The sequence below is a fragment of the Maylandia zebra genome, linkage group LG12 (assembly GCF_041146795.1).
Source record: "Maylandia zebra isolate NMK-2024a linkage group LG12, Mzebra_GT3a, whole genome shotgun sequence".
Taxonomy (NCBI): Eukaryota; Metazoa; Chordata; class Actinopteri; order Cichliformes; family Cichlidae; genus Maylandia; species Maylandia zebra.
Genome location: NC_135178.1, coordinates 7,639,293 through 7,662,888, shown reverse-complemented (window position 1 = coordinate 7,662,888; position 23,596 = coordinate 7,639,293). Strand labels below are relative to the sequence as shown.

Below are 23,596 nucleotides of genomic sequence, written 5' to 3'. Positions count from 1 at the left end.
AATGCAGAAGCAATATATGAAAAACTAAACTAATACTATCAAATGCACTTGCTTAACTGATCAGCAACAAAACAGCATAAAATCTAAAAGTTCCAACTTTTAATTGCATCTCTCCCTTCCTGCACTGTTTTTCACAAGTCCTCGGGTTAGGTCCTTTACAAATAATAAATGCCACTATTTGTATCCTTCTCGATGTCCTGTCCTGAGGTCTGACATGACAAATACGGCGGCCTCACTCTCCATTAGGCTTTTGGACCGTCTTACTCAGCCTTCGCATTTCTCTTTCTGCCTCTTTCCATTGTTTCCCCTTCCTGTTCCCCCCATCTTGCAAACTTGGTGTTACTGTGGATTTTCACTCTCCTCGTCAATAACAGATAAATCCATTCTCCAAACTCTCCTACCTGTTTGTCAATGGCAGCTTCTAGTTCAGGGTAGCCCGCTTTGTCAAGTTGGATGCCCGGGAAGAGGTCTTCAATCAAGCTCAGAAAAAGTGGCTCATCCTCATCGATCTAAACGCATGTGCACACAAATTTGCAAAACCCAGTGAAAACATGAAATATCAGCATGGTTATCTTTTTGATGCCCTATTGTGTACATTGTAGACTTACCAGTTTTGAAAGGTTCATGTCCCTTAGAACCCTCATGACAATGGTAGACTCTGTATCACTGGGGTTGGCTCGCTTGGCTGCTCCCAGAGTTCGCAGAACTGACAGAATGTTGCGCAGGCCAAAATCATAGTGAACCTGAACATTCATAAATATCATTTTAGTTTCATTTACATTAATGGAAACCCGTGCAACCTTGTTGTTAAGTCATGTGACAATGATACCTCCTCCAAACTAACTCCTTTTCTGACCCCATTCCTACAAGCATCACACTCTATTTTCAGCAGCCTGTGTGTCAGTAAGACTTTTTATGCATTTTTAGCTGCAGCTTGTTTATGCTCCCACACTCAGTGCAAGTTCTACCACTTTCCACTTGTTACTGCAAGGTTAAAAGGAAGATCTTCAATTTTTATACCTGCTTGGACAGTTGCTCCTCGCACAGCTTGTAAAGCGTGAAGAATTTGCGTGCAAGCTCCATGTTGTCGATAAACCCACAACTGGCCAGTTTTACCCTAATAATGATTTGACGGTCTGGAACCATCATGGCCACGGAGCGGAAGTTGATCTTCAGGTTTTCAGGAAGCTCCTGACGACCTGCATAACCTGGATTCTGATTACATGGAGAATAACAAAAAAAAAGATATTAATGGAGTAAAACAGAAATAAAACATTTAATGATAATTAGGAGTAAATGCTACATTGCCCATTCTACTGCATTAGAAATTTAGATCAGTGGTCCCCGGGCCTCGGACCGGTACCGGTCCATGAGTCGTTTGGTACCGGGCCGCGAGAGTTGAGGCTCAGGTGTGAAATGTATGGTTTTCAGGGTTTTTATCGGTTTTCTGCGTTATTTTGTTATCGTTTTTATCGTTAACTCAGTTTTCCTGGGTCTTTTCACGTGTGTTATGAATAACTCTTCTATTTTTCAGTAGCGGTACTAGTTTTATTTTGTTGTATTTTTCCGCGACACCTTAAAGGCCGGTCCGTGAAAATATTGTTGGGCATAAACCGGTCCGTGGCGCAAAAAAGGTTGGAGACCGCTGATTTAGATGACAGACTAGAATGCAACAACAATGAAACTAAATGGATGAAGTTTATACTGGAATGTAGTTCATCTTCATCACAAACGCTATCCTTCAACTTCAGCAGACACAGCCTACAGACACAGCCTGTTTCACAAAGCTTGTCTATACTAATGTACACACACACACACACACACACACACACACACACACACACACACACACACACACACACACACACACACACACACACACAGAATAAAAAAGAGGAAAATGATCTCTGACCCCTCTCGCCACAGGGAGGAATTATTCCACTGTTATGTTTAATGACTTGCCTCAGGACAGCAAATGAGGCAAGGAGATAAAGCGATTTAACTATTACTCTAAGAAATAAATCACATGAAATAGCAGGCAGAGCCCAAAGTTTAATTCAAAAACTGACTTATAAAATATTACATGTTAGAGTTCAATTCCATTTTAGTGTTATTTGTGATTCATTTCAGTTTTCAAGATTAAAAATTTTGCTTTAAAAAAAAAGGAATCATTATGCGATAAATCTAACAGCCAAGAGTAAATATTGATGTCCATGCATGCACAGCATGTCCAGGCACCATCTGAAACAGATACAGTTCATACACTTCAATATTCATTCTGTTAACTAAGGTGTCATTTACTGATGTTAAGAACTGCCTCCTTTAGATATTTCCTCTGACCAGTCAAATAGATATTAGCAGTCTTGTTCTACTTCCATCACTAACCATGGTAAGGAAGATGCCAAACTCTGGGTTCATGTCCACATTGTCTCCATCTGTGAAGACAAAATTTTTGCGACGTTCCTTCTTGCAGGTGAGAACTATCGCGATCTGCTGGGCTGCCACAGAAAGAACTGGGAGGTCGATGCGGTTGAACTCGTCAAAACAGCCCCACGAACCAGACTGAGCCAGACCTGGTAAATCACATAAACACAGAGCTATGGTCCGTCCGCTGCAAACAAATAAGATATCTGACATTACATATTGTGTGATTGTTGTTTTTTTTAATCTGTATTGTTATGATTTATTAGCAAAAAAAAAAACCCCACAGGCCTATAACCTGATAACTCAAACCCTTAAACTTCTTTCTGGGTATATATTTATTGTCACGGTCCTGGGTCGGTGACCCAGTGTTTTGAGTTTTGTTGTGTTTTTGATCTTTGAGTTCATCATGGTTATCACTGTTAGTGTTTTGGTTTCTGTCTCAGTATTTCTAGCTCTCTAGTTTGTTGCTCTGTGATTTCTAGTTCTTGTTCCCGTGTCCCTATGTTCAGTGTCAAGTCTGTGTCTCTGTGCCTGTTGTGCTTCCAGTGTGTCTGGTTTTGCTTCACCTTGTCTCGTTAGCTCTGATTTCTCCCCGAGCTGTGTTTCCCTCCTGTCTCCCGTTCCTTGATTGCTCCAGTCCTGTGTTTTCCTTGCTCTGTGTCATGTCGTACCCTCACCATGCTGTCTGTTTTTTCCCCTCCGAATTCCTGAGGAAATTCTAGTTCCCAGTCCTGGTTTGTTTTCCTAGTTTGTGCTTCTTAGTTTTTAGACTCAAGTGTCCAGTTTAGTTTCGAGTTTTCTAGTTTGGGGTTTTGGTTTGTTTTTTGTGAAGTTTAATCTTTATGTAAAGCCTCCCAGCAATAAACGCTGCCTCTTTAAGTTGATTCTGTCTCATGAGTTCTGCAATTGGTTCTGCTTGCCACACAGTCTATCATGACACTTATAGCATGACTTTACTTAGTGATTCTCACCTTTAAATATTCTCCCCAAGCCTCTGAAGTCCATCTGGTCAGAGCAGTTGAAGACCACAACGTACTTTCCCAAACAGCGACCCATGTCTTTTATGGTCTCGGTCTTTCCTGATAACAAAAGGCAACATTTTCACAGCCTAAACTGAAATGCAACCATTTGTATGCTGATAGAAAACCTGACAACAAATGATCTCATAATAGAAACTATCAAAGCTAACTCTGTAATGAAGCCGTTCCCGACTGAGATAGCTGTGTTGTTTGATTCTTCATTTAAATGACCTGAGTTGTATAGAGTCTAGAAGGGTAAATTATCTATATTTAAAATGGTTAAATTCAATTACTTTAACACTTGGCAAACCTTGGAACAGCTTTTTAACATGTCTGTCCCATTCCGAAATCATAAGTTTTGCATACCAGTTCTAGGTTTTCATTCCTATAAAATGTTGCATTTTCTTTTTGATTCAATGTAATTTCCAAAAAATAGATAGATACTGTGTGACTAATTTTCATACCTGTTCCAGCTGGACCAGCAGGTGCTCCACCCATACTCATACCAAGAGCTTGGGCTAAAGTGATGTAACACCTGTCCAATTGTAGACACACAAACATAATAACAATCTAATTTCATAAATCATGAATCATTTCATAAATTCATAAGCTAATAATATCCATACTCAAAATGACCACAAATGAACGTGATCTCATTCTCCACAAGGTTCAAGGATTAAGCTTTAGAACCCTGCCCCTGAAGCTGATGGGGATTCAGCGATTTGCTCAAGGACACATCAGCAATCAGGATGACTGACAACAGGACCTAGCCCTCTGGTCACTGGTCTCCATCTTCATTACAATGACTGACCTCGGGGTAAAAATCATGGTAAAGCTGGGATACTGACATATTTTCTCTCCTTCAGCAGATACAGATTAATTCTGACCACTCCGTAACCAGATTTACTTTTTTCATCCCAACATCTTTTTTGCCACAATTTAGGACCACTTGCACCTTTCCCTTTTTTAACGTGATGTGGTGGCAGCGAGGAGGTAGGACAATGATAGCAAGCAAAACAAAGAAGAAAGACAGCATGAGAAAATGATGGAAAAGCAGAGCTGTCTTGGCGCCTCTAGCCATAAGGCCAGCATGCCACTTTTTTGGAGAGCTGCTGTCTGATGTTAGATGGTAACTCCCTCCCTAGTGCTGTCCTCTCACATCTCCTCCTTGTCTCTCCTCATCTTTTTTTCCCTCCTTGTCTCTTCTCATATTTTACCCTCTGTGTCTGTTACTAAGACACTTCTTGTTGTTGGACTGCTGTCTCCCTCACTCTGTCTGATCCTCTTTCCTTTTCTTTCTGTCATTCATATCGCCTGTTAGTTACAGATGTGATGATCGCTGTGTAAGACTGCTTCATCCTGCTTCATCCTGCTTTCTAATTTCTCATCCTCACAGTCCCCGAGTTGTCTTTTTTTCTTTGCTTTACAAATCCAGTCATTAGTCAACCACAGAAAGTTTAATCCATTTCATGAAACTTGACATTACAACGAACAATCACGGTCAAGTTTTCAGCATAAATCTAGAGTGGGTTCCTAAAATAACTGATGCATGATGCAGCATGCATTTCTGACTTAGTTACAAAGGCAGGGTCACGTTTTCTGTACAGTCACTCCAAGGTTACACTGTCTTTGTTTAAACTGCAAAAAAGAAAAGTTATACTGCTGTTTTTTTCCTTTATTTTCTTATTAGTGTGTGTGCATATGACTTTTGCCATTATGATACATTTTACTGACGTATGTCTGCTTTACCTGTCCGTCAAAGGTGTAATGACAAGCCTTTCGGTACACCCCAAGAATTCATTCTGGTAGACAAAGCCCACATCTGTAATGTTGATGATCATCTTGTCTGAGTCCTCATTGAAGTAGAAACGGCACTGCTTCAGCCATTCAAAGTCACTGGAGCTTTTGACATGCAACCGGCACTAGGTGGAGAAAGGGTAGCGATAAGAGACAGGGAAAGAGGGAAAGAGAGGGCAGAAGGAGACAAGGGGATGGAAACAGAAGTGAAGGGAGAAGGGAGATGGCATGTGAAGAATAAGAAATTGAAGGGCACCACTCAGAAGATTATTTGAAAAGAGAGATGAAAGCCAGATAAAAGAGGGGAAGAAAGGTGGAAGGGCGGGATGTGTGAGGAGGGATTTCGGTGACAGGAGGGTAACATTAAAAGGGTGGAAAGAGAAGAGAAGCAAGAAAGTGGAGGATGAACGAAGAGGTCATGAAGTGAAATGGGAAGAAAGGAAGGTAAAGGATAGGGGAGAGTGAAAAGGAGGGAAGAGAAAAGTCCAGCAAGTTAAAATGATGCAAATGGGAAAAAGTACAAAATGAATTAGAATAGTAATGAATAGAAGAGATAAAAAGCAGAATATGTGTGAGAAAAAATACAGTGGGGGTAGAAAAGTAGCAGTGTGATATATTATTGGAGAGGAAATAAGGTGAGGCAAAAATGTGTTTAGAAACAAACAGGACAAAGGAACATGAGCAGGACAAATTAATGGTATGAGCTAAATAAATACAAATGATTTTAGAAAGAACTGAAAAAACACATCCAAATAAAGTTTCTTCAAACTGCTTCTATTAACCTTGGGGTTCAGCAACATGCTTATTCTGCCTTAAGTGGAGATTCAAACACAGTCGTGACTTTAAATATTACTTGACTGCCATTAAAACCCCTCTGACTACTTTCGACAGAATTTACTCGCTGCAGTAAACAACATTTTGTATTCTGACATGGCAGCCCTTGGGAGTCTGAATATCAAACACAGTTTACAGAGTGGTTGCTATTTTGAGCCGGAGATTCTAATCTTGAACAGAAATTGCAAAGCGTTCATGTGCACAGTTCAGCGTCAGTCTAACTGATCCCAGCTCGGATGTCTCTGGCCTCTTTTCACCGAATGATCAACATACTCACCAGTTCATCAAATATGTCCCTCTGGTGGACATGAATAGTGATGAGGGTCTCATACTTGGTCCTCTCCACAGCCTCCAAGTCTCTTGTGGTCATGTCAATCAGGGTGTTAAGGAGATCCAGGAAGAACTGGTTGGTTTTGGACATGATGCGACGATCGTATCGGGCATTGGTCAGAGCTTCTTCTGAGTCCCTTGTCCAAATCATCTGAATACCCAGTAACCCCACCTACATTAATGTGCAAAAAACAAAACACATCAAAATGGTCAAATGTACTGATGACCTTAGAAATCTAACTATTGTTTTGATGAAGGAATACTATAGCAGTTTAGTACCACACCCCAAGATTTACAGAGAAAATAACAGCCCCAATTCCCAAAAGTTGGGATGCTGAGTACAATATAAATAAAAACAGAACGCAATGATTTGCAAATCTCAATAACCCATATTTTAGTCACAACAGAACATAGAAACAATAACAAATACTTATAGAAAACACACCCTTTTAAGAAAAAAAAAATACTTGTTCACTTTTAACAACAGTCAGTAAACATCTGGGAACTGGGGAGACCAGCAACTGTACGTGGGTAAGGAATATTGCCCAGTTCTATTCTGACACAGGATGTTTCCAGGTGGTGAACAGTCTGGACTGATGTAAGGCAGTTAAAAACCCAGAGTATCCTTCTACAAAGTATGCGATTTAGCTGAAATATGCAGGTTGTTCCCTGAAAAAGACAGGGACATGACTGGATTGGAGCATATTTTGCTCTAAAACATTTAGATACTTTTCAGCAATGGTGGTATCTATCCAGATGTGGAAGCTGCCAGTTTCATAGGCACTAATGCACCCCCATACCATGAGAGAGAGCAGAAAAAGACAGATTGCGTGAGGATGTGGTCTCCATGTTGTATAAAAAGTTTTCCACATTGGCTCAGTCAGTGTTAAATGACCTCTGGTCCAGAGAATATAACGGTGATTCTGGATCATGTTCACACATGGCTTTTTCTTTGCAGCATAGAGCTTTAGCCTGTACAGCAAACTGTGCTCCCACACATTGATTTTCTGGAGGTGTTCCTGAGCCCATGCAGTGATTTCCATGACAGAATCAGGTCTGTTTGTAATGCAGTGCTGCCTGAGGGTCTGAAGCTCGCAGGCATCCAATATTGATTTTCAGCCTTGCACACAGAGATTTCTCCAGATACTTGAAATCTTTTGATATCACGTAACGTAGATGACGGGAAATTCATATTTGCAATTTTACACTAAAGAACATCATTCTGTAATTGTTCTACAATTTTAGTTTTTTGCAGATTAGTGAAACTCAGCCCAATTCTTTCATCTAACATGCTCTATTTATATCCACTCATATTACTGAGCTGTTGCCAGATATCCTAATTAGTTGCAAAATGTTCCAGCTGTTTTTTTTACTACCACTAATTTATCCAGACTCTTGTTGGCTGTCGTTGTAGTCATTAAATTCAAAATGAGCCAATATTTTATCTCAAAATAGTTTTCTCAGTTTTAAACATTTGCTAGATTTATTATATGGGTTTATAAGACTTGCGAATCATTGCATCCTATTTTAACTTACATTTTGGAGCATCCCAACTTTCTTTAGAATTTATTTTGGAGTTTATTACAATGTTCATAGTAGATTGCCTCTTTAGGCTACACAGGTTTCTGTTTTTGAGCAGCGCCGTCCTTGCTCCACAAGGATAGCCAGTTGTGGTCGAATCAATGTTTTAAAACGTTTGCGGATTAGTTCCTGGATTTGGACAATGACTTACTTGAGATGGGAAGGAGTTGAGGAAGTCAATTAGCTGGAAGCCAGAGTCCTGGATAGCCAGAGCAGCTTGTCTGATCACAAGGTGCAAAGACCTCTGGGATTCTTTCAGCAGAGCATTGAGCCACACCTCCACGTTCCCTTCAGCTGTGACGGGACGATCCAGCTCCACAGTCTCTCCCTGCCGTGATGACACGGCCAGAATGCGGTCATATATCTGTGAAAGGCAACACTGATTAGATCGATTATTATAACTACAATGATGAAGTTATTTTTCTTATAAAAAGTATATTTTTCAAATTCTACATTACTCTGATTAGTTCATTCAATTTGACATTAAAGCAGCTATTATATTTTATTACTTTCATGTTACAATCACATATTTTTCAGAAGGTTAAGTGTTTAAGATAAACAACAAAAAAAGAACATAATCCACCTTTTCATGAAACTGGACACACTTGATATTGTCAAAGACATTGAGAAGGTGGGCCTGGATGGTGTGGGAGTCAGAGGCCTGGCCCAGGATCTCCAGCAGGGCAGGATCAGAGACAAAGAAGAAACGAGGAAACAGCAGACGCTTCTTCTCCAGATAACTGTTTGACCACATAATTTTAAAAAAATCAATACAAAGTATCATCTGACAGACAATACAATAAACCAGATAGTTAACTGTACAGCATAAAAAAGGAAATCAGTCACTTCACTTACCCTCACTACTGATTATCGTTTAAAATCTTCTACCTTTATTTTGGTGGTTAAGTTCATTAGAACCTAAAAATAAGGGCCATGGTGGTGTTTTAAGTTTTTTCTACTCACCCTGTTAGAGACTTCTGACAGATCTCCAGCTGTTCAAGGAGATGTGGAAGCAGCTGTCCCATGGTCTCATCCCCCACGCATGACTGTACCACATTGGGCATTTCATGGGCTCGCATCATGATCTTCACCCATGACTTATCAATGTTAGAGAAACGCTTTGCTTCCTAAAAAGATTGAGTTAGTCAATTATCTCATGATCACTGTTTGACTGTTTTATTATTTTATTTTGTATTTGGTTATTTCTTTTAAATGCTTGGACGCTGTTTGGCGCTGATTTTAGAATTAAGCTCGTAAAACAATCTTACAAAGGCAACATTTCACTATTATTTCTTCTTCTTTTAAATGTCAAAACACTGTGGCCTGAAAACATTGCCTGGACCAGTGATTTATTTTGCTCAAGAGACTGAAATATAATTTTTGAAAATGAAAATAAAAGAAACTCAACGCCTGGCACATTAATGCACTACTGCACCTAAACACCCAGAATATTGTCCAGAAATCTGATAATGATGTAAAGATAGAATTTTTTTATGTAAATTGTGTAACTGCAAATGAGTAATTTCAGTTCAGTTCACTTGTTTGCCTTTTAAACTGAAATTGCCTTTTAAACTGCATTTGGAGTCCATGTTTAAGCCTGATAACCAATATGAATCACATCCTGAAATGTTGTTCACCTTAGGCAACTGTTTGGCGATATCTCCACCCACAAACACAGCCTCCAGATAGATCCACAGGTTCTGGACAGTCATCCAGTGCTCGATAATATCAGTGGTGTTGGAGAGATTCTGAACCCACTTCTGAATCTGGGCTTTAAATGGGGTGTTGTACCTGAAAAAGAAGGTAAATCTTCACGTTCGCCTTACTTAGGGACGCACACCTGTGTGTGGCTCGTCTAATGTCTAGATTTCCCACAGCTGTGGAAGAAGATCATCACTACGGACACTAATGATAATGACACTCAACACTGCCGTACCGGTTGCTCATAAGGGATCCCAAGATCATTAGGCTATCCTCCATGCTGGCAATGATCTCTGATGTGCTGTCTCCTCTCAGCAGCAACTCCCCACGGGTCTTAAAACTGGCAAATGTAAAAGTCTTGTTGTCCCACTCAGCGATCACTTGCTTCAGCTTTTGTTCAATATCACGCTCTTTCACAGCACTGATGCAGATATCCTGCACAAGAATCCCGCCCCCCAAATGTTTTTAAATGTTAGCAATAAAAATGCTGATGGCAAACAGATGCATATGCACTGAAAAAACAGGATTGGTGTTTGCACTGAACAGGACCACCTATCAGTTAATTCAATATATTACTCTTTAAACTTTTTAAATGTTTTCATTTCCTCCAAACAATTTTCCAAACTTGTATTTTATTTGGAATTTATTATATCAAATAAAAAAGAAAACACATTGAATTAGCAGCTAATGATTCGTTTGTACATCAATCTCTTCTTTATACTTGAGTAGAGGAGCCTCCATTATGTTACGCAGCTTGAATGTATCAGTTTCCACCTCAAAGGTATGGCCAGTCACCTGGATACAAAACAGGACAAATTACAGCTATTATCATTATCATTAGGTTCTGGTGATGACTTGATTTCAGTCAATAACATTCAGTTGCAGTGCTACACCAGTGGCCATGTTTCACTAACCTCCGTTATCCTCTTCCAGTGCCGGGCCATCATTGCTTTGTTAGTCATGAGTTCCAGCAGGGGGCAGCACTCACTGAATTCATCAATCGTTTTCTTCAGATCCTGAAAGGCCTGCCACTCTTTCAGAGCACGAGGCAGTTTTCGACACCTGGTAGTTCACAGGACGTGACAGTCAAACTCATATTTATTGTCTTCTTTCTAAACTACACTTTAGCTTTGCTGAAGTCAAGTAAAGTTGACATGAACTAGATTAGATGTATAGTTGACATTTTGTTTGTTAAAGGAAAAGTATTACAACACACTTCAAGTTTGGTATTAACGCTACAAGAGTCATTGGATTGGACAACTTGTTGAGTATCCTTCCTTACTAGCACAGAGCAAAAGTTCATGCATCAGTGTCTGTTCATAGCTTCACTCAACCAAATCAACACCTCCACAACAGATAGCTGACATTTCTGCCAGAGGAAACAAATATCCTCTCTTCTTCAGCTCTGACTATAGCTCTATATTTTCCTTCTGACTGCTTCTAATGTTTATCTAGATTTTCATTGTCAAGTAATCCCTTCCAGCTATATTAAAACTTGTTCTTAATTTCTTTAGGTAAAATAAACTAGCCTGTAGCCTATTAGCCTCTTTCCCCTTCAGTGTCCATTTGACACATGCTGGACAAATGTGACCACATAAAGGGCAAAGATTAGCTTTGCATTGTGAGACTGAAATATTAATGCAGTGTTGATGAAGAACAGGAAGCTTTGTTTCTGCCACTGGAAAAAAAAACAACTTTTTTTGTTGTTATGTAAAACTTTTGGGTTAGTATTTCGAAATTATAACATCTCGAAACAAGTTTCCATATTGTAGCAAGTGAGAGGAAGCAGTTTCTTTAATGCCTGAAAATAAGAGTGATGTTTATGGATGGACTAATGAAAATCATTTAATTTAATTCTGCTTTTTTTTTTTTTCTCTTTGTGATGTCACCAATTCCTGCAGTAATGAGAGGGCTTGATTACACAGTATGAGAAGGTTATTTTCTCACATAGTCAGTTTTGTTTGTTTCCAGTTCAGCTTCTTTCCTGAAAACGTCTCCTTCTTCATTAACATATTTTAAGCTCATGTTACTACATCTACAGTTAAAAGAGTTCAACAGTTGCTTGAATAAAAAACAAAGAAATAAATTGCCAAACCTCGTCTGAAAGTCGAGCAGCTCATTATTAATCTTCTCGATGCAGATGTCAGCCCAGAGGATATCATAGTAGCCATTAACTGTATCGATGACATTGTTGTAAAGGCCGTACAACTTCTGCAGCAGAGCCAGTTGCTTCCTAATCTCCAATAGCTGAGGATGCTGGGTAACAAAGAGCTCTTCGCCTCCCGTGTAAGTGATGTACTTCCTGAACAGGTTGTCAAATCGATTCTGAAGAGGAGAAGAGCTACGATTAGGTACAGCTTACGCTCTGATGGACTTTAAAACATTACACATTTGAGGTAAAACATTTGCAATTATCTGAGTATAATTTATACAGAATAAAAAATCTGTCTTTTGCTAACCATGAAATAGAAACTGTAACAGTATAATAATAGTAATAATAATAATAAAAATATAATAGCTCTTTTAACATCAGTTTCAAGTAACTACTTTTCTGAGGCATCAGGTCAATGCAGGATCTAAATATTTACTAACTGACAGAGAGACAAAATAATTAATCACTAACCAACCTGGAACATGATCAGCCGGTCACTGGCATCTTGGGGTGCAAGTCCCACAACCATGGGACCATCCTTAAACAGAGAGGGAAAAGTGTCATTTTAGTAGCTATTATTAAAACTAACCTTAACTGTAATTAACTGAGCATTTATTTGTTGAATTAAAATAAAAAGTTTAATTGAAACAGAGCAAACAGCCATAGATACTTTACCTTTTCATAATCTTGATAAAAGTGTTGGCAGTCTTCCAGAAAGGTCTCCACATTGCTGACCAGTTCTTCTCTGAAGTTTGGCTGCAAGGCGACCAGCTCGTTCTGCACCTCTGTGCTCCGGGACAAGAGCTTTTCCCAAGTGTAGCGCAGAGTATCCACTTTTTCAGCCTCCTCTTTAGCCACTGACAGTTCATACTTATGGAGCATGGCATAGGACTCCTGTGAGGAAAAATAAGATACTAAGTCTTCCACCTGACAAAAACTAGAATGTGCAAATGTGTAATTATTTCTTTCTGAGCTTCTTGTACAGACTCATAAAGTCAAACAGCTAAAAATGTCTCTTTCCCACTGTGTGTATTTGTGTGTATAAAAAGAGCTTCGATAAATATGTGATGCTGTGGTTTACCTCTATGGGCCCAACTTGAAAATCAATAGATATCTGGTGCTCTCTGATCTCCTTCAGTGCGGCCATGGCAATACGAATATCATCCAGGTCTTTGATCTGTCGATTCAGTTTCTTTCCTGCTTCATCTACAAAAGCAAAAATGTGCTCCATCTCTGAGCGACATTTCCTGTTACAGTAAAGTCCGTAGTCCACCATCCAATTCTTGATTTCAGCAGAGAGGGACATCTTTAAGGGTGCTGGCAGGAAGTAATATGAGCATGCAGAGAGCATCATTTAACTTGCTGAAAATCTCAAAAATCTCATTCATGCCGGTTTTAAATTTGTAACTTAATAAGACCTGTGAATAGCGCCAAGGCTCCTACAGCAATATACTCTGGTTCAGAGTTTACTTCCAGCTCTAGATCTCGATAGAAAAGAATCTGGCTCTCAAACTCCGATAACAAGGGACTCCCCTCGATAAATCTGTTCAAAACACAAACAAAAATAGCACTAGTGCGATGTCAGATAAGCAGATTTATATAGAAACCATACATTTCAACGTACTTCCTCATGGTCTCTTCACGGTCTTTCCTCCAGATGTGATGGTAACGGCTAAAGTGATGTAGAGCGGTCACCACTTCCTGCACATTAATATCAACAGGAGAATATGAAATGAAGTGCACTTATAGAAAAATAAAAGACATTTATATTCATTAAATATACAGAAATATAGATGAAAATATCTGTTGTAAATGTGGGATAAAGAAATATAAAAAGTGTATGGCATGATTTAATAAAAGACAGCTAAGTTTGGATTAGTTTCATATAAAAAATAGCTTAATTAAGTGCCATGTACCTTTTTACTGGAGGTGATAGAGGTGCTAAGTACAGAGATTAGCTTGGCTATTTCCTTGTTCTCAGACACACTCTTGTAGTAATTTCTGGCTTGGAACGGGATGGCCTGGATCATAGAAGCTGACATGTCTGAGGTACTGCCATCTGAAAATGACAGAATTTCACAGAAAACACATTGAGCAGAAATGATGGACATTATTCTTCCAAATATTAACTTCTGGGCTTTTAAAATAATTATATGTTACAGGTCTTTTTACAAGAGAACATGTTAATAATGGAATTACTTCCATTTAGTTTTTCTCTCTCTGTATATATAATTTCTAAAAGTAAAATGTGCTTTTCATAGTGGAAATTGATTATCCCTGCCGCTTTCTAATTAAATATGTATTTAATTTGCATTAAATATGAAATTCTTGAATATTTTCCTCCCCAAGCAATATTATGTGTTTCTGCCCCTGGTCAGATATTTGCTTGCTCTGCTGAGCTGTAAAATCGAGTTGTAATTGTATGCTGAAAACAGCAAATCTTAAAATTTTAAAAATGAGTGAGCTGACACAGTTGGGAGCTGTTGAAGGTCTGAGGTTAAGCTATGAAAGTGATAATGTTCTCTATTACCAGCCAAGCTTCTGTATGTTGTTGCTCCGTCCTCTGTTTCGCTCTCAGAGCTGTCTTGTTTCAGTGCTGCCATTCGCCTTTCATTCATTTGTCTCTGGAAAGGGGAATGTAAAACCTCCGGGTTTATTTAGTACACTGCTGGACCACGACAATATTAGTTTAAAAAGAGCAGTTCTAACAGTTTATTACAGTTATCAAGCTAAATGTCACAAATTGATTTTTCCTTTATTCACCTTAGATATCCTTTCTTTGCTCCACTGGCTGACTCCTTTGCTGACACTGACTACACACTCTACAGCGCGGTTTAGAGCCTGTTGAACCTCCTCCAAAGCTGGAACCATGACAATGTTAGGGATGGAAAGGGTCATGTTTACTCTGAAGATTGCATGGTGATCGCTGCTTTTGCCATGGCTGGTTGGGTCACTTGCAGCTTCAGAGGGAGAGAAGGGTAACACACATAAAGTATTGGAATAGACATTTTATGAGCTTATTTTAAATATTTTAGGCCTTTACAGAAATATAGCAAACAATTAAACAAGACGCACCAGAGAAGTGTATGAGCGAGGACGTATGTATGCGCTTGCGCAACATCTCAAGGGTGTTGCGTGTCACTTTGAGCAAGGCATCCACATTACGGTGGTTGAAGTAGGACAGCAGCTCCTGGGCTTCCTGCTCCATCACTTCCATCAAGTCCCTCTTCTTCTTCCTCCTCACCAACGGAGAAGAAGGACCAACACTAGCAGAACGTAGCAGCGTGTTTCTGGAGAAGAGACGCTCGTCATCACCTAAGAAGGTGACACGTTTACAGTCAATACGAACACCTTCAGCAACACTTCACCTTGAATAAATCAGCATTATAATAAAAGTAAAAACAACAAGGTCCTAAAAAAGGTAATCCCCTTTCCTTTAAAAACCTTTGAACTGCCTTTTTTAACTTGTCTCTTACAGCATTGAATCATAATTATCACACTGTATTGTGTTTGATCGTGAAAGGAAACTGTCAGCATACCTTCACTGTCATTGTGGTCTATGGTCTTGCTCTCTGTGCAGCTTTCTTCCTCAAACTTCTCCACCTCCTCTCTCTGATTGTGGTCAAACTCTAGCAGCATGTTGATCAGTTCATTAGCTGCCTCCTCCACCAGTGAGCTCTTCATGTTCACTTTCTGGGCTTGTCTTATGCAAAGGTCCTAGACACATGCAGATATACAGTTCAGTTCAATGTAATTAATCTTTAGAATAAGAAATAATGTTTAAATACAGAAAAAAGTATTTTAAATGTGTGAGAATTACCAAAACCACTTAATAAATATTGATAGCATCTTTCAGATGTCTGCATAGTTACACAGACTTAGTAGAGCAACAATAACCCAGCGGATACTTTTATTTTATTTGTCTTCGTTTACCCTGGTGGTTTGAACAAACTCCTCACAGGTCACAGGCTCATCCTCTGGCAGGACACACAGGTTGGATATGCTCATCTCCTGCAGTACTGCTTCTATTCTAAACTCCACCAGGTCATTCACTCTGTCCATCAGCAACTCAAGATCAGCTAAACAGACAAAAAAAACCACACAAAAGAGAAAGGGAGGGACACAAACCCACCAAAAATAAGGGAAAGAGGGAAAAATCAAGGGGAACTTGTTATGCGTTTGAACAAAGGAGAGAACAGTGATAAACAGACAATTCAGTATAAAAAAAGACAATGTGTAGAGAGAGAAAGAATCTATTGAATATATGAGTGTTACTTGTGAGAAAGCCACCTATGCAATAAATCCATTAATCACACGCAGCCAGTGCTGAGTTGCAGGAATGTCTCGTGTCAGCGTGTACAGGATCGATCTCGTTACATTTTTTGCTTACCCAACACTTTGTCGATGCGGTCGAGATACTTGTCAATATTCAGAGATGTCCAGTTGAGGGAGGTCAAACCCGGTTGTATAGCCTCATCCACCTGTCAAGTAAGTCATGTATGGTATGATGATGGTGATGCACTTTGTAAGCAACCTGCTGTGACAGTCAGTCTCATACCTGTCACCAGTTTAATGCTTAGAAAAGATTCATGACGAAACCAAGCAACAATAAAAAAGGATCTAACATTTTTTTGTGTGTTCTTCTGACTTACTAGAGACAACTGAAAATAAAAACATAAAATCAAATGAAATCAAATAAAATGAGTCCTATTTTGAACTTTTATGTAATCACATGACGCTCGATCATGGGATGCTGGGTTGGCAGGACTTTGCAGAGAAATATAAAATCAAAACAAAGCTTTATTAGCTAGCACTGGCAAACATAATTTAGCTAACTGGAGCGCGCACAACATGAAGGATTTGACATCGACATGATAAAGAACAGAGGGAAACCATCCATCCTTAGACTACGATGACTGAGAACCTTCACAGACACATCCATCCATCCATTTTCTTACCCTTATCCGGGGCTGGGTCTTGGGGCAGCAGCCTAAGTAGAGAAGCTGAGACCTCCCTCTCCCCAGTCACCTCCTCCACTACCCAAAGCTCATGACCACAGGTGAGGGTAGGGACAAAAACTAACTTTGAGTCAAGCTCAGTTGCTTTGATCTCTTGCCCAAGATGTTGATTTTTTTTATTTTTACCAAAGTTCATTTTTTGGGTTAAATAAAAAACACTTTTTTGGACTTTAACCTGTGCCTGACTGTCCTTTACTGTTCGGTCAATCACTCTAGGATTCCCAATCCCAGCCGGCCACCTCGCACCAAGGGCGCGTCTCCAGGAGACTAGTTCCAGAGCCCAAGCCATTCACATCCACCATATCTAGCCGCTACCTCTCAACACTCACACACTAACTCAGGCTCCTTCTCCATGAGAGAGGTGACATTCCATGTCCCAATTGCTAGTTTTGGTAGCCGAGGGTCGGTCCACTTACCTTAGCTACATGTGGCATGGCCAGCTGTTCAAAGACACTCTGAATCTTGGCACGCACTCTAGTGTTCTCGCTCAACATCAGCTGAAATGAGATAGATGCATGTTGGAGCATTTTTGCAATCACACAAAAGGGATGAACTGAATTTTTCAGTTGACAATAAAATGGGTTTTTGTCGATTTTAGTCATTTTAAAAAATCTGTGTGGAATTTAAACACAATTCCAGGATGTTTTATACTCCTACAGGGAGTGCAGAATTATTAGGCAAGTTGTATTTTTGAGGAATAATTTTATTATTGAACAACAACCATGTTCTCAATGAACCCAAAAAACTCATTAATATCAAAGCTGAATGTTTTTGGAAGTAGTTTTTAGTTTGTTTTTAGTTTTAGCTATTTTAGGGGGATATCTGTGTGTGCAGGTGACTATTACTGTGCATAATTATTAGGCAACTTAACAAAAAACAAATATATACCCATTTCAATTATTTATTTTTACCAGTGAAACCAATATAACATCTCCACATTCACAAATATACATTTCTGACATTCAAAAACAAAACAAAAACAAATCAGTGACCAATATAGCCACCTTTCTTTGCAAGGACACTCAAAAGCCTGCCATCCATGGATTCTGTCAGTGTTTTGATCTGTTCACCATCAACATTGCGTGCAGCAGCAACCACAGCCTCCCAGACACTGTTCAGAGAGGTGTACTGTTTTCCCTCCTTGTAAATCTCACATTTGATGATGGACCACAGGTTCTCAATGGGGTTCAGATCACGTGAACAAGGTGGCCATGTCATTAGTTTTTCTTCTTTTATACCCTTTCTTGCCAGCCACGCTGTGGAGTACTTGGACGCGTGTGATGGAGCATTGTCCTGCATGGAAATCATGTTTTTCTTGAAGGATGCAGACTTCTTCCTGTACCACTGCTTGAAGAAGGTGTCTTCCAGAAACTGGCAGTAGGACTGGGAGTTGAGCTTGACTCCATCCTCAACCCGAAAAGGCCCCACAAGCTCATCTTTGATGATACCAGCCCAAACCAGTACTCCACCTCCACCTTGCTGGCGTCTGAGTCGGACTGGAGCTCTCTGCCCTTTACCAATCCAGCCACGGGCCCATCCATCTGGCCCATCAAGACTCACTTTCATTTCATCAGTCCATAAAACCTTAGAAAAATCAGTCTTGAGATATTTCTTGGCCCAGTCTTGACGTTTCAGCTTGTGTGTCTTGTTCAGTGGTGGTCGTCTTTCAGCCTTTCTTACCTTGGCCATGTCTCTGAGTATTGCACACCTTGTGCTTTTGGGCACTCCAGTGATGTTGCAGCTCTGAAATATGGCCAAACTGGTGGCAAGTGGCATCTTGGCAGCTGCACGCTTGACTTTTCTCAGTTCATGGGCAGTTATTTTGCGCCTTGGTTTTTCCACACGCTTCTTGCGACCCTGTTGACTATTTTGAATGAAACGCTCGATTGTTCGATGATCACGCTTCAGAAGCTTTGCAATTTTGAGACTGCTGCATCCCTCTGCAAGATATCTCACTATTTTTGACTTTTCTGTGCCTGTCAAGTCCTTCTTTTGACCCATTTTGCCAAAGGAAAGGACGTTGCCTAATAATTATGCACACCTGATATAGGGTGTTGATGTCATTAGACCACACCCCTTCTCATTACAGGGATGCACATCACCTAATATGCTTAATTGGTAGTAGGCTTTCGAGCCTATACAGCTTGGAGTAAGACAACATGCATGAAGAGGATGATGTGGACAAAATACTCATTTGCCTAATAATTCTGCACTCCCTGTAGTTACATGCAGCTTTGATCATTTGGTTGTTCACTGTATGCATTTTTGAAATTTTAGCTACAACTGTGTGCTATGCTCACCTGTATTCTATTGTAGTGTTTCTTAAAGACGTCCTGTTTTTGCAGCAGTAGAAGAGCAAAGGGAGGGATTGCCAAATTCATCTTTGTCATGCAGTTCACCTCTCTGATCTGCGTCAGAATCTCTGGGTCAAAGTTCACAAATAACTCGCCAGTTTCTGGAGATCTGACCAGAAGAGAGGCTTGCAGGCCAACTTTGGCATCCTCCATCTGCGTTGAGGTGTTTAGTGAGGTTTATGTGAAGAGATGCAGGGAAAATGTGTGAATAAGAGGGGAGAAAAGATGTTCATTCAGTTTGTGTTTCAGATCCTCAAACTAATTTTAATATTAGACAAAGATAACCCAAGTATGGACAAAATGTAGTTTTTTCCAGCAAGAACTGCAATGATTCTTTTATCTCGCTGTAGAAGAACTTTGCCTCTTTCTTGTTTACAGAATTGTTTTAATTCAGCCACACTAGAAGGTTTTCAAGGACAAGTCATGGCAAAACACCTCAATCTGATTTAACTCCAGACTTTGACCGGGCCACTCCAAACCCTTCATTTTGTTTATTTATTTATTTGTCATTTCCACTTTATTTGTCAGTGACCAAGCAAAAACAGAACCTCTGTAGAGAAAGGATGCATTGTACCAGATTTAGCTGCTAGCTTGTTTTCATCTGCAGCTCCTGAGACGTTGAGACATTCATAGGTGGACTTCCTGGTGTTTTTCACATCTGTTGTCCTGCTACATAACCCAATTACACTTCAGTTTGTGCCACTTCAAGGCACAAACTGATGGCCAGACATTGTCCTTCAGGAGCTGGTGTGATATTGCTTTTATGAAATGCTGCATTAGTTTTGTGCTGGATGTCACTCTCATCAGTCCACAAAATATATCGGGGAGCATTAAGATGTTTTTTGGCAGATCTGAGTTTGGCAACAGTGGGACTGATTTGATGAAAGAGTTTTCATAGTTGACAGTTTAGTTTTTACAATGGGGTTTAGTGTTTTAGCAATTCAGAAAAACTCTAATACACCTGTGCTTTTCCCAGCAACTGAGGCTTTTACCCTGCACAGTTTAAGGTATGATAAAGCACTGACCTTATAAATGGCACAAAATACACATTTTAGCTGGGAGCTGGTCATTCACAGGGGAAAGGCTCCATTGTACAACAACAACAACAGTAGTAATAGTAATAATAAATTATTATTAGTCAGGCAAGTATATCATATACCAAACATGCTTCCAAACTAATGACATTTTTTGCATTCTTCACATCAGGTCAAAATGTACTTTTTTTTAAAAAGTGACTGGCACTGCGGAAATGGATCTACAGCACCACTTAAGAAATTTTAAAGAACTTCTAACAACTTATTTACAGCTTGAAATACGTGTATGACATTTATTACACACAGATTCAGTGAACCCAATCCAAAGAGGAAGTCTGGAAGTCCGCCATTTTGAATGTAAAATGACATTTTGGCACAGTTTTAGTGTTTTCCAGGCATCGCTGGTTTACACATTCGCCTGCAAAGTGAGAGGTCACTGGTTAAATTCCATTTGGTTACTTCAGGAACTTTTTGGGGTTACTTCAGAAAGGGACATCTTCGTCAAAGCCATGTTTGTGGTGGAATTTTGATCATTTATCACTGGACATAAGATTTTCATCTCTAAAAATGTATTTTGTCCAGTCTGTCCCAAACTTCACACTTTTGATGACAGTCTGGCGACGACTACATGCCAATATCTGGTCACACATGGTGCCACAGTTCTCATATAACATTTTAATCAAGACTACCCCACTGTGATTGAAGCATTTCTTGCAAAACAATCATAACCAAACAAAACCTTTCCTGTTCTGTAAATGAACAGTAGGACAAAATGATTACTAGTCATTGCGGAAAGCACAATTAATGTTTTTGTTTACATCGTTGGAACGAGGAAAAATTCCCCCACCACAAAAACAGAAATACTCATGAAAGCAACCTGTAGTGCAAACACGAGGGCTGAATTTATTACTTCCTGCACTAGAAACCTGCCGATGTTGCTGATATGGATAGATCACCAGTCTTCCTTGTCTTTATCTTATTATCTCCTGTTGAGATGTCGCAGCAGAAAATGCAGCCTGGCCTGTTGAAACATTGTTTTTTTTTAGTGTTTCAACTGAAAAAATAGAATGCCTTTGATCCAAATGGAATGCATCTTGTGAAAAAAGGTGACATCTTGTGACATCACAAGATGATGACATAGATCCTTTGTTATGTCATCATCTTGCTGAGAGAAAAAACCCTTAAGTAGGAGCTTTGCTCTGTTAAACTTTAATGCTCAACGGACCTTGACCTGACAGCAAGCAAACCCTTTTTGGAGAGTTTTGAGAGAATTTTACTTAGCAATTCACCGACCAAGCCGACACATTTCACCATGTCAGCTCACCCATCCTTCAGCTCAAATGAGCTTGGATTAGTTAAAGGGAGCATTTTGGGAAAGCACTACAAGGTAGAGGCTTTCCTCGGAGAAGGGGGCTTTGGTATTGTAGCCAAATGTCGTGATACCATGACTAACCGAGCTGTGGCTATTAAAGTGAACAAGAGCCGCCCTGATATTCTGCAACAGGCGAAATTGGAAATTTTCATCCTGGAGCAGCTGCGAAGGTTGGATTCAGATGCCGCCAACATTGTTCAATGGAACGGCTTTTTTCACGACGGAGAGCGGGTTTGCCTGAAATTTGAACTCCTTGATCAATGCCTGAGGGACTACATATGGGACCGGAAAAACCACTGTCTCCCCATAAGCGAAGTCAGGCCAATTTTAGGTCAACTGACAAATGCTCTGTCCCACCTGGGTTCTGTGGGAATGGTGCACGCTGACCTCAAACCTGGAAACATCATGGTTGTAAACCGCCATGAGTCTCCCATCAAAGTCAAACTTATAGACTTTGGCCTCGCATGTCCTGCGTCTGCAGTGATGCCTGGTGACCGTGTGGGGACGGTTGGTTATTGTGCACCTGAGGTTATGCTTGGCCTTCCTTACAATGAAGCAATTGACATGTGGTCTCTGGGGCTGGTAGCTGTGGAGCTTGCTACAGGGCTGCCACTCTACCCTGGAAATGAAGACTATGATGTTTTGAAATTCATCATAGAGACTCAGGGTCAGCCACCAGATCATGTTCTAGACTCTGGCGTCTACACTGAAGACTATTTCATTGAAGACAAAGACAAGCAACAGCGCTGGACATTTAAGACTGACCAACAATTTCAGTATGAGACAGGATATGAGTCCCTGGAGACAAGATGCATAAAACTGACGCGTCTGGATGACCTTGAACAAATAATAATGTTTAGACGAGGACCAGAAGCTGGCCAACGCTTATTTGTCAGCTTAATTAAACAGATGTTGGCCTTGGATGCACACCAGCGGATAACACCCTCGGAGGTTCTCCGGCATCCCTTTTTCAGCCCTAAGAGTTCCCTGTGCATTGACATGAGTGCTGAAATATCACAAAACCCTGTGGTCTTTCAGCACCCTTCAAACTTGGAAAGCAAGAGATCACAGAAAATCAACTGCAGTTTTCAAAACTCGGTTGAATTTTCTCAGCAAGTATTCGTCCACACATCAGCCAGTCCATCATTCAGCTCAGATGAGCTTGAATTAGTTAAAGGGAGCATTTTGGGAAAGCACTACAAGGTAGAGGCTTTCCTCGGAGAAGGGGGCTTTGGTATTGTAGCCAAATGTCGCGACACAACAACCAACCAAGCTGTTGCCATTAAAGTCAACAAGAGCGACCCTGATATTCTGCAACAGGCACATGTGGAAATTTTCATCCTGGAGCAGCTGCGAAGGTTGGATCCAGATGCCGCCAACATTGTTCAATGGAACGGCTTTTTCCACGACGGAGAGCGGGTTTGCCTGAAATTTGAACTCCTTGATCAATGCCTGTGGGACTACATAGGGGACCGGAATAAACAGGGTCTCCCCATAAGCGAAGTCAGGCCAATTTTAGGTCAAATCACAAATGCTCTGTCCCACCTGAGTTCTGTGGGAATAGTGCACGCTGACCTCAAACCTGGAAACATCATGGTTGTAAACCGCCATGAGTCTCCCATCAAAGTCAAACTTATAGACTTTGGCCTCGCATGTCCTGCGTCTGCAGTGATACCTGGTGACTTTGTGGGGACGGTTGGTTACTGTGCACCTGAGGTTATGCTTGGCCTTCCTTACAATGAAGCAAGTGACATGTGGTCTCTGGGGCTGGTGGCTGTGGAGCTTGCTACAGGGGTGCCACTCTACCCTTCGGAGAATGACTATGATTATCTGAAATTCATCATAGAGACTCAGGGTCAGCCACCAGATCATGTGCTAGACTCTGGCGTGTACACTGAAAACTATTTCATTGGAGACAAATACAAGCAACAGCGCTGGACATTTAAGACGGAAGAACAATATAAAGGCTCTGTTCCAGGG

At 40.3% G+C, this 23,596-nt stretch overlaps 1 protein-coding gene across 1 annotated transcript in view; it reads right to left on the bottom strand.

Annotated features, from left to right (window-relative positions):
• LOC101466100 (dynein axonemal heavy chain 5) overlaps positions 1-19,363 on the bottom strand; it is a 62,465-nt gene extending 43,102 nt beyond the window's left edge. Inside the window, 30 exon segments of the mRNA XM_076890644.1 lie at positions 402-509; positions 609-743; positions 1,021-1,215; positions 2,386-2,573; positions 3,396-3,503; positions 3,908-3,978; positions 5,193-5,365; positions 6,352-6,576; positions 8,137-8,349; positions 8,569-8,725; positions 8,949-9,112; positions 9,623-9,776; positions 9,922-10,121; positions 10,389-10,481; positions 10,601-10,748; positions 11,782-12,011; positions 12,314-12,376; positions 12,514-12,732; positions 12,920-13,155; positions 13,257-13,381; positions 13,463-13,539; positions 13,755-13,897; positions 14,369-14,462; positions 14,602-14,798; positions 14,914-15,153; positions 15,378-15,555; positions 15,772-15,917; positions 16,229-16,319; positions 17,273-17,353; positions 19,157-19,363. Coding sequence (XP_076746759.1) covers positions 402-509; positions 609-743; positions 1,021-1,215; positions 2,386-2,573; positions 3,396-3,503; positions 3,908-3,978; positions 5,193-5,365; positions 6,352-6,576; positions 8,137-8,349; positions 8,569-8,725; positions 8,949-9,112; positions 9,623-9,776; positions 9,922-10,121; positions 10,389-10,481; positions 10,601-10,748; positions 11,782-12,011; positions 12,314-12,376; positions 12,514-12,732; positions 12,920-13,155; positions 13,257-13,381; positions 13,463-13,539; positions 13,755-13,897; positions 14,369-14,462; positions 14,602-14,798; positions 14,914-15,153; positions 15,378-15,555; positions 15,772-15,917; positions 16,229-16,319; positions 17,273-17,353; positions 19,157-19,363 — 4,659 coding nt within the window.
• Between the last annotated feature and the right edge of the window lie 4,233 nt (positions 19,364-23,596).